Source organism: Neltuma alba, unplaced genomic scaffold, assembly GCF_004799145.2.
Source record: "Neltuma alba isolate B1F8T4 unplaced genomic scaffold, ASM479914v2 tig00011398_pilon, whole genome shotgun sequence".
Lineage (NCBI taxonomy): Eukaryota > Viridiplantae > Streptophyta > Magnoliopsida > Fabales > Fabaceae > Neltuma > Neltuma alba.
This window is the reverse complement of record NW_021636087.1, coordinates 304,189-316,291: the sequence shown is the minus strand read 5'-3', so window position 1 is coordinate 316,291 and position 12,103 is coordinate 304,189. Positions and strand designations below refer to the sequence as shown.

Genomic DNA, 12,103 nt, shown 5'->3' with positions numbered 1-12,103 from the left:
GTGTTGTGTGTGCGTGTTTGGAGCTTACTCTGCTAAAGTTTTTGCACAGAAATTAATACAAGTGTCTGCACTAAGAGTTAATTATTTACTACCTTCGCTCTTAAATATAAGATCTAGTTTATAATACAAATGGCACTACAAACTAGATGTTATATTTAGAATCAAAAAATCCCCTTAAAGAAGGTGGGACCAGTCTCAGCTTTACAATATGCACAAAGCCTCACTTGTTATTCGTTGACAAAAAACTTGGGTTCGCTTGGGGAGCTATTTCAACCCAACTTTCTTCAACCTTGGAAGGATCGACCTCTTCATGATCAACCAACTCAAATTCCTGCCTTCCTTGATTCCTGCTTCCAGACATCCACTAATCATACCATTTTTCCTCAAGCTGCTTCATCAATATATTATCTCGGTCTTTAATATAAGACCCAATTGACTAATTTAAATAAATTAAAAAATTATTTAATTATAACATATATTATATAATCTCTCTAAAATATTTATGTGTGTTATTAGATTATGTATCAGTTTATAAGCCACATCAATTAGTGTAGAAAAAAATGATAAATGTAATACTTTAAAATAATGTATTTAAGTTTCTTAATCTCTCAAAATTAATCAATTGGCTTTTATGTGAAGGACCAAAAATAGTATTTCTCTGGTCCTATTTATAAGTCGTTTCCAGCATGTTTTGATACAAACTAAAGAAAATCTTAAACTTTATTAGCTCTTATTTAAAATTGAACATCTTTCCAACTTTATCCCTGGTTAATATATACAGTATTATATTTCATGCAAACAAAGTCAACATAATAATAAATGAAGGATAAAATTATACATTTATGCAAAAAATTTCTCTTAGTGCCTTATAAATAGAATCAAAAAATGTCTTCTTTCTACCCTATAAATAGGACCAGAGGGGTATATAATAATGTTACGTTCCACGAAACAAACATTATTCATTTAATGACATTGTTTGGCAAAATAAAAGACCAAGAGTCAGATAAAAAGTGAGAGATTAATAATGTAGTTAATGGCATAGTTATTTCTAGTAGACTTAATGACGGATCCAATTAATTAATTAATAATTAATCATGTCCGTTGTATAGTTTAAATCCGTATTGGATTTTGCAGTACTTTATAAGAAAAGCGTGTGTGAGGTTATACTACGCACCCAGTGTTGGGAGGTCCTTCATGTTAAACCTAAAAGGTCGTTTTTCTTGTCTGATAATCCCCTGTAGCACTTGAATATAGTGCTTTTTGAATGTTTTCCGTAGATTCTATGTTGTTCAGCAACGATTATTCTTTTCTTTTCTTTTCTTTTTTCTTTTTAGGATACAAAGGGTATATATGGCAAAATCCACACAAAAATTAACTCAAGTGTGCGTGCACCGCGAGTTAGTTAATTAGCGTATTTATTAGCTTTAAATTGGGAAAAAAACACATTGTGAAGAGTGATTATTTCTTAAAAATCTTCTTAAGCTCGATGTGCACGTATAATGCAGATTCTTCTCAGTTTTATCTTTTTATTCATGTACCTACATATACTTTCTTTATTTCTTCCTAAATTTAATTAAGTTATACTGAATACAAATTATCCAAACCCGGCTTAGTTTTACTAGAAGTAATACATGTTTTCGCCATTAATTAATTTGCCGTCTGAAAACTGCCACAACAAGTTACGAATGAGAAAAGTTAACATGTGTGATATAGTTCTTACACATCAAACATCCCTGTTAACCCATAAGATCAAGAAATAGTAGAAGAATTTAATTAGATTTGACAGCACGAAGATAATTTAAATTTCTTACTTTAAAAGATGACAGAATTTTGCAGACTACTACTGATCAAGCAAAGTGAGCTAGCTCATGGTCTCAGCTTTACAATAACATACCAAATACACTAGGGTTTCATCTAGCTAGCTAGAAGAAGCATATATATATATATATATATATATGTACACAGACAGATAGAGGCTCACTTGTTTTGTTTCATAATTGACGAATATTAAAACTTGGGGTGGTTGACTTATTATAATTTAAGGAGCCATGTTGGAATTAGAGAAGAGGTCGATAAATTCTGCAATACTCATGGTCTCTTCTTCAATGTTAATGTTGGAAGTATCGACCTCGTCTTCAAGCAACACAAATTTCTCAGAATCACCATCTTCTGCTTTCCCTTTATACACTATTGTTGTCCCTTCCTTGATTCCTACTTTCCGGCATCGGCTAATCATACCACTTTTCCTCAGATCTTCAAGCTGCTCCATCAATATATATATAATTAATGTTGTTATTGTTCGTACATATATATTCAAAAAAGTAATACTCCTCTGGTCCTAATTATAAGACCCAATTGACTTATTTGAGGAGATTAAGAAAGTAAGTTAAGTTGGTTATTTATAATAAATAAGTGTTGTCATTCCTAAAATATCCTTGCTAATTAAGTATATTGGCTAAAACTATCATTATTAGAAGGATTATCTTGGAAAAAAATGCATAAATATAAGAAACAAAATGGATTGGGTCTTATAATTAGGACCAAATAAAAAGTCAAATTGGGTCTTATAATAAGGACCGGAGGAGTATAAGTTTGTAAATAAATATGTTGTTTTGCTGTTATTAGTTACCTTATCGTCCAACCAAGAAAGTTGTTCACTCAGTCTGCCTTCTGCTAGCTGCATAATTTATGGGAGAAAACAAGGACATTAAGAGATATGTTTATAGTTGATATTAATGAATTAATCTTTGGGACATATATATTATGTTGATATGAATTACTATATTTACGAGAGTACGTACCTCAATTTGGGCCAAGGCAGCTTTATTCATGGCCTCTAGCTGCAAAACTAGATTGTTTGACAAAATAAGAAGACCACGAGTCACATTATATAAAGCAAGAGATTAATAATGGGTGGACTTAATGGCATAGTTATTTCTCGTATTTGAAGTTGTCTCTGTGAGCTCCAAACAGATTTTCTACTTAATTTCTAAACTTCAGATGCTGTAAATAAACTTCGAGAGATCTATCTGGTTTCCAAATATATATATATAGCTCTCTCTCTCTCTCTATATATATATATATGCACTTACGTATAATAGAGTTAAAAGCAAGAATATATATACATACCTCTTAAGAAACCATCGCATATAGCATCAAAGAATTTTCCTTGTTCACTGTAAGCTAAACCTAAGCGATAGTAAGCTTTTATGTAGGTAGGGTTCAGGATAATTGCTTTACAGCAGTCACGAACGGCTTCATGAAACCTCCCCATTTTAATCAATGCCGCCCCTCTGTACAATCAAAACATGAATATAATCGAGGATTAAATTAACTGTACATATCGAAGAACTTGTGTGTGTGATGTGTATATACCTATTGCAATAGTAGACAGCATTGTCCACGTTAATTGCAATAGCACAACTGTAAAATTCAGCAGCTTTGGTGTAACAATTGGTTTCCATGGCCTTGTTCCCTGCAGAATTTCGAAGAATTTGATTGGAGCCAAAGAAGATCATCAACGAGAGGGATTGTGATGTAATAATGATACATAATAACAAGGGGACAGGAAACTTGTAAGCCAGATCTCTAATCATGTTTGGTTTTGGATTTAGCAGTACTTAAGAATGTCTGTAACAAGAAGAAGTTGATCATTATCCTTTAAGTTTTGTTTGGGCTATAAGAAAAAGTATAATGTGTATCAGATAACGCACCCAGTGTTTTGAGCGTCTCAGCCACGTCCTTCATGTTAAATCTGAAAGGTTTTTCTTGTCGAATCACCTGTACATACAAGGTTAGTTTAAGGTTTACGAGTTTAAGGTTTTTCTTAAAATGTAATTGAACACACGCATCAATAAATGTTACCCCGAGAGCTTCGTTGAAAATTTTCCCAATAATGCCATGGATTCTCTTTTTGGGGTTGTTGTGACCAACCAGATATTCGAGACCTCCATTCTTTAATACTGCTTGTTTGAAATCTTTCTGTAAGTTTGCCATGTTCCTACCCGCCACCATTACGCCTCCTGGCAAAACATACAATACATACACTTACTAATTAAAACAGCTCGTGCAATAATAATATTCAATAATAATGAAGGTGGATATGGTACTTAAGTGTACAAGCTAGCTAGCTTTGATATATCGAGTCTAAATCAATAACCATATGGGAACTAACTGAATTTTTCTGATGATCTGGTACTGGTGTAAGAGAAGTGAGAAAATTACGGATACGAACAGGGCTCTCTCTCTCTCTCTCTCTCTCTCTCTACCTCTCTACACACACACACACACATATATATGAATATAGACACGCACCTTTTGAAGAAGAGGTTCGTTTAGTAGTTGGTGCAGTGGAGCTACAAGGTTCATTCTCAGACTCCTCAAGTTCTTCAGTATTATCATCTTGAGGCGTGCTAAACAAAGTTACGAGAATCCCACCAGGCCTCCTAAGTTTCTGATCATCTTCCACCATTTCTTGGCTAATCTTGAAAATCTCTTTCAGAATTTTGGCCACACTTTTAATTCGCTCTTTCTCTTCTTTGTTACCAGCTTGAACTGCCAATTACAAGAGCGAAAACTTCATCCAACTAAGAAAACAGCAAATAAATTATGTGTCGTCAAGTAATGCAAGCAGAAATTATATATGATGAATTTTGAGATTTCCAACCCAGATTCTCACTCATATAATCTAACAAATGGGTATGGGCGTAAATTGAACTTAAGAAAAGAATTCCCAGGGTTTGTTCACTAATTAGCTAGAGGTCTCCAGGCCAGCAAGACGCATCTCAAAGTTTTGCCCTTTTTTCGATATCAGTTAAGTATATAATATTGAAAAGTAAATCCCAAGAGATGAATCTTAGTTATCACATCATGCATGATAACCTCTTTGAAGTTTGAGCTTTCAATAAAATTAAACTAGCAGGAAAAACATGAAATTAAATCCCATAAATTGAACTTTCAACAGACGATAAGATATCCCTTGCAGGATTCTTGAGATTGTGACCTTCGTACTTCTCTCAAACTCATTCAACAAGTTACCATCAAATTGAAGGCTGCAAATCTCATTCTTTCTGTGATGTACATATTTATATTTGTGTGTGTATAGCGGCCTCTCTCCAGTAGATAGAGGGGTGTCTCTGATAGATATTTATTACGTGAGATTCAGTGGTCTCATAAGAGTCTGAATCTCAGGTTACATCTGAGCGAGTTAGGGTTTTGAAAACTCAGCTTCTCCATAAAACAATAACCCAACAAAGCCAGCAATTAGATATTTCTGCAGAGAAACCACATCAGTATCAATCGCACACAAACCAGTTGAAAGGAACTGGAGAAAAGCTATGACGATTCTGATGCAAATTTGTGAGCTGGTTGTCAGATTCGCCATTTTCAGTGTATGCCAACAGATCAGCAGAGACACAGAAGAGAGATAGAGAATGTAAAAGTGATGAGAGTTGAAGAGAGATAAAGAGATATGAGAAAAATTGTGATGTAAGAGGGAGGAAGACGGTGTAATAATATGTTGTTAGAAGTGCATAACGTATATTGGCAAAATGAAAAAGAAGAAAGAAGAAATAAAGATGGTTCCTTTGAGGAATGGTGTGAAGGATATTTGTCGTACACTTAATTATTATCATTACGACAGCTTTCCTAAGGCAGGTTCGAAATTAAAAACGGCGAATGAAAGTAAAGACCGAAACCATGAATATGAATAAAAGCTATTTATGAATATTAATAATTACCAAGTTTGGTTGGATTATTAATTGTTTATGGAGTAAATGAGTTATTAATATTACTTAATTTAGGAAAAATTGTTGCAAATTTTCTTATATTTGAAATATTTATTACCTAAAGACACCTTTAACTTTAAGGACCTAGATCATTTAGGTTGAAGATTCATTGCATATGCAATTAAAGAAGAGTTGTACTCCTCTGATAATAGGACAAAGAAAAGATATTTTTCGATCCTATTTATAGGGTATTAAGAGAAATTTTTTGTATGGATGTACAATTTTATCCTTCATTTATTATTGTGTTGACTTTGTTTAGACAAGGTATAGTGTATATTAAATAGAAATAAAATTAGAAAGTTATTAAATTTTAAATAAGAGTTAATAAGGTTTAAGATTTTTCTTCATTTGTGTGAAATATGCCAGATGTGACTTATAAATAGGACCAGAGAGTGCCAATTTAAGGTCTTAATCGTTTAATAAATTTAAGATACTTATAGACCATAAATATTATTATGGTGGCTTTCCCACAATCTTTCTTTTAATTTCGAGGATTATGTATTGCATTGCCACTATATGAAAAAAATGGTTTACCACGTTTAGCAATAACAATAAAAATAACTTATATATATAATCCATAAAATAAGTCACACTATTTCCGGTGCTGAATATATAGCTAATTTAGATTTAATCCTAAATATATATATTTATATATAAAACCTTAGCCCACTTTATTACCAAATTTATAATTTTTTTCTCAAGATATTTCTATTGATCTGTACATGTTAAGAGATTTTTATCAAGAAATAATCCTAATACATGTGATTAAAAATGGTAATTTGAAAAACCCAACACACGTTTTTTTATAAATAATTAACTTAATTGACAAATTTTCTTAATATTCACATATTATGTGTTTTAGGAAAATCAATTAATCAACCCACGTTTTTATAAACCACTAACTTAAATAATTTACAAAAATTATTTAACTCATGCATTTAAAATAGGAGGAAGTACTTTATAATATAAATGGGGTGTGTGTATGTAGAGAGAGGGGGAGCAAGGGGAAAGAGAGAGCATGCATGGATGCGACGTGGAATGTTTAGTGCAGTGAAACGCATCAATTCTTATTCCATAACAAATACTTGCATGGACCTTGCTCCCTTCGGGCAATAAATATTATATTTATCTTCGAAGTTATAATATTTATATAATACTCCTAGATTGCTTAATGTAAAACCTAATTATTGAGTTAGTCTTGATCTTAAATATAAGACATATTTTTTATATTTATTAGTTTTTCTTAAATTACTTCATTAATACTTTATTAAACATAATCAAGTAGGAGAATAATAGAGGATATTAAGAAAGATGATTATGGTGTTTTAAGAAAAATATGTCACTTTTTTTATAATTAACTAACTCACCTAACTTTATTAGTATAATGAAATTAATTAAATAAGTTTTAGATTAAGTAGCATATACACACCCCTACATGCATTGGACGTACATGTGTAAATATGTTTGATATTTCATGCCATAATAGTTTTAACGGATGAATGGACTTTTGGCAACAAAAAGGGGGGGGGGGATGGATGATCCGGATAACAACGTAAAAATCAAACATTCTTAAATTAGAATGCTTTTTTTTTTTTGCTTTTTTTTGTTCTCCAGAAAAAATTATAATATGACCATTCACATCTTTTGCTATTTAAAAAAATATGATAATATATATAATCGTAAAAGTGATAACTAATAAAAAAAAAGATAAAAAACTAAAATATACATTTAGTCTTTCATCTTTATACAATGTTTCAATTTAGTTTTTTAACTTTAAAAAAATATATTTTTAATAATTTAATACTAAAATTATTAGGTTTAAAAAATGATTTTTTTATAACAATCAAAATTAGACTTAATGTGTTGAGATTTGAGGATATTTTGTCAATATATAAAATCAAAAAATATATTTTAAAGTTAAGAGACCAAATTAAAAATATATATAAAATTAAAAGACTAAACATATATTTTAGCAAAAAAATATATAAACGTTATTATTAATAATTATGAATGTGAAGGGCTTTTCCAATTCCAAAAACACATATCTGTTACTGAGAGGACAGCCTCATCCTCCCTGGCACTTTCAGTTTAATTATTACGAATTGCTTCTTTCATGCACTAATCACGGGGACGGTGAACTAGTGTGGCTGTATATATGGGGTTTATTTCATATTTGAATAATTCATACTTAATATATATATATATATATGTACATTTAAATTTATTATGGAACTACTAGTATTATATATTGAAAAATAAATAAGTAAATTTAATCTATTAAAATTTGATAGGAATAATTTCAAACTGCAATAAAAAATTATATTTTAATAGTTGTCTTTCTAGTATAATTGTAAACTGTTTAAATAAAATTTGAGTTAATACAAACTTTGGTCCTTTAAATTTATTTTCATTTTAGTTTTGGTCCCTCAAGTTTCAAATATCAAGTTTTGGTCTCTCAAGTTTCCTTTTATTTAAAACATTAGTTTCAATAATCTAATAAAAACTTAGACCATTTGTCCCTTGAGGGACCAAAACCTATTAGTTGAAATTTAAAGGATTAAAACTAAAATGAAGACAAACTTAAGGGACCAAAAATTATATTAACCCCATAAAATTTTAATCAATTAATTTTTTAAATTAATTTTTATTTTTTAATATGTTAATAACATTTTTCACAAATGTTCAATTGAAAATTATACTCATTCAAATTGAATATAATATAGTTGAGATGAGAACATAATAGTTGTCAGCAAAAAAAAAAAAAAGAACATAATAATTGACCCAACAAGGTTTGAATTGAAAGCTAGCATGCCACAACATGATAAATCACTATTTAAAATTCTTTAAAAAAATGTGTCTATATTTAGTGTTTAACATGTTTTCTTTTCTAATTTCAATAAATAAAAGTAAAAAAATAAAAGAATTCTGATTTTTTAAATTTTAAAAAAATTTAACTTTTTATTTTTTAAGAATATGTAACCAAAAACACACTTTCAAATACATATTTTTATTTTCTGTTTTTGAAAACCAAAAATTGTTTTGAAAATAAGAAACCAATCAGGTCCGTTGACATAAACGGCTCCTTTTTCTTTGTTTCCTTTGTAACTAACAAATGCTCAACAATTTGTATCAAAAAATAAAAAAGAAACGAAGGCTCAACGCAAATCCATATCCTAAAACAGCCACAGGTAGAAGTTACGAGGCCTCTTTCACCAAAAAATAAAATTTCTTAGTTTACAATAAAATAGATACAAGTCATACTGAAGAATGCATACTTTTTATATATACACGCAGGGTCAGAGCTTCTTTTATGTCAAATGGCTGCCCAAGTTAATATACAAAAGCATCGTTTTGTACAAGCAACGTGCGCGCGCGCGCACATGTATATCACTCGAAGTACTATCTCCAGTTTTAGTATATAAGTTAATTGAGATGATAGATTTAATCTTTAATACTACTTCTGGTTCTAATTATAAGACCCAGTTGACTAATTTGAGGAAATTAGAAAAGAAGTTAAGTTAGTTATTTGTAATAAATAGGTGTTGTTTTTCCTAAAATATCTTTACTAATCAACTATATTGGTTAGAACTACAATTATTAGAAGGACTACTTTGGAAAAAAACACATAAATATGAGAGAAAAAATAGATTGGGGTCTTATATTTAGGATCAAAATAAAAGTCAAGCAGGATCTTATATTAAGGGCCGAAGGTAGTATAAGACTTCAATCTACTTTGTTTTCCAAATTTAAAATTAAAAGGCATTTCCATCTAGAAATAGTTTCAATATCTATGATTAAATAAAAATAATTTAAGAAAGTCAATGTACATTGATTAAGCAGAAGTCTAATATAATGTGACCTAAAGGAAAGCAGCCATCACCCCTTAGAAATTAGAATCAACCACCAAATCTATCTAAAGTTGCTACTTAGTTTGAGGAGCTTTAAAAAGGAAAACACCTTGCCTTGTTTGTCACCTTCAACTTCATAAATATATGTATACTAGTCCGTCCCTTATTATAAAATCCTTTTAACTAAATTACGCGGTTTAAGAAAACAGTTAAAATTAGTTAAAAGCAAGTAATATATAGCAAATGCAGTTTTTTCCAATTATAACCCTATATATAAATAAATAAATGTGAGAGAATAATAGTGAGATAAATGAAGAAAGAGAATATACTACCTCCGGTCCTTAATATAAGACCCCGTTTGACTTTTTGTTTGGTCCTAATTATAAGACCCCAATCCATTTTGTCTCTCATATTTATACATTTTTTTCCAAGATAGTCCTTCTAATAATGATAGTTCTAGCCAATACACTTAATTAGCAAGGATATTTTAGGAATGACAATACTTATTTATTACAAATAACTAACTTAACTTACTTCCTTAATTTCCTCAAATAAGTCAACTGGGTCTTATAATTAGGACCGGAGGTAGTATTAAATTAGAGGTAAAATAAGTAATACTGCATTAAATACTCAGACAAACTCAAAGAGGATCTTATAAAAAAGAGACAAGCCCATTTAAAAAATTAGATCTTATAATAAGGGACAGAAGGAGTATGTATATAATACTGCTGATTTAGTTGGACACCATATAACTGATGAAATGACTATAAGTTAATGCAATTTGTGTTGCAAGCATCACAAATAAGCCGAGGTGCAATTCATAGTCTGTGTCTTTGTAAGAGAGAGCGTGTAGTAGCAAGATCGTGGAAGTCCCACATCAGGGAGCTACGAAGGAGGAAGGGGGAGGCGGGGGCTATAAAAAGAAAGGGAGGGCAGCGATTCCAACATACTTACCTGGACGGGGTCGATGGGTGATCAGGAAGGCCCATGGCCTAGGTTGACGACCTCCATTGCACTTCGGAGGGGTGTTGCCCTAAGGTCTCCCCAAGGGGGAGAGCCTACGTCATAATTTGTGGTAGTGGGGGCCTGCGTTCGCGCGGCCCTTACCCAATCTCCGGTTCAACTTTTGTTCCTTCCGTTCATGGCTTGAGGATTGGACTTGGAACCAAGGGAGGCGCCGGATTCTGTAAGGTACAACAAGTCATAGGAAGAATATAAGATTATTGATTTTATGCAGAATTTTGGTGGCAAATCTGTCTACCCTTGTTTCATTTTTGTTGTAAGTGAAAAAATTTTTAAGATATTTGCCTCCCTTTCCATGATTTATAAAGAAGGCTGCGAAACAAATCGGCAGATTATGATAAAGACAATACTAATTTCTCTGGTGCGTGAGGTGTAAATCTACTCATTTAACCAGATGGAGTATGAAATCAGATTGTTTACTTGACTTCGACGTGGGTGTGTGTGTGTACACATATGTGTTCTTTTGGCTGCTATGACTGCGGCTAGGTTGACTTGTAGCAGATGATTCTTGCTCTATGGTTGATGCTAGTTTGGTCTTATTTTTCTCAAGGGGTAGGATCTTGCAAATGTATGCCCTTTTTCTGCAATGGTGAAGGACCATACTTATCACCGATGCACTTATTTTACACAGATTTCTTATATGGAAGGCATATAATCTAATTCATATGTTCTTTGTCAAGTATGGGCAATATTTCAGATTATATAAAACTAGTAAACTAGGCATATATATTCAACACAATTGAATTTTGCCTTTTAGAACACTATTTTATGGAACTTCGTCTAATTCGAATAAATTTCCCAAGTTCACCAAACAAGGAAACATGTTCAGGGCTTCAAACCCTTGCTGTGACCAATGATTTGAAGAGTTTGCAAACAAATATGAGGAGGGAGATAGTTTATTGTCAATGATGCCGTAACCAATTTTATTGGCGTTTGGAAAGAAAAACCGACACTCTCACACATTCATATGGTAGTGCCACAACAGAGATTGGGGTTTGTGGGATGTTATGGGATCTGTCATTTCAATTTCCAATTTCATTTGTGAAGGGTACATTCTTTTACAAGCTACTTATGCCAAGCAGTTGATCAATCCTCACAAGTTTCTGAAGATAACAAGAGCTACCACTACCTCTTTTGTTAACTCTGTTGAAGCACAAACTCAGTCCAAATACAATAAGTCCAATAACACAGCCTCAAAACCCAATCATTCATAATTCTTCCAGATTCATCTATTATAGGGCTACGTGTCCTGTTATCTTTCTAACTTTTTCACTGCTTGTATCACGGTACACTTGTATAAATATGTAGCACTGTAGCATCTTTATCAATAAAGATGAATTCAGTTTTTCCTTCAATGCTCTTTCTGCATTTATTTTCTTCGATGATGATTTCCCTGCCTTTTACCGTCATTAAACTCTTGGTGTTTGCTAGTTAACATTTCCAGTT

General features: G+C 31.6%; 1 protein-coding gene and 1 non-coding gene across 2 annotated transcripts; one reads left to right on the top strand and one right to left on the bottom strand.

Annotated features, from left to right (window-relative positions):
* Positions 1-2,038: 2,038 nt before the first annotated feature.
* LOC114712885 (small glutamine-rich tetratricopeptide repeat-containing protein-like) lies at positions 2,039-5,383 on the bottom strand. Its single transcript, XM_028897446.1, has 9 exons — positions 5,311-5,383; positions 4,315-4,554; positions 3,865-4,022; positions 3,714-3,780; positions 3,376-3,475; positions 3,130-3,293; positions 2,802-2,848; positions 2,630-2,677; positions 2,039-2,260 (listed from the first exon to the last, which is right to left on the bottom strand). Exons 1-9 carry the CDS (start codon positions 5,381-5,383, stop codon positions 2,039-2,041), a joined length of 1,119 nt encoding a protein of 372 aa, XP_028753279.1.
* A 5,197-nt stretch (positions 5,384-10,580) lies between these two features.
* On the top strand, positions 10,581-10,741 carry LOC114712922 (U1 spliceosomal RNA). The gene has a single exon (XR_003737289.1). It is a non-coding gene; the product is annotated as a U1 spliceosomal RNA (small nuclear RNA).
* The last annotated feature ends 1,362 nt before the right edge of the window (positions 10,742-12,103 follow it).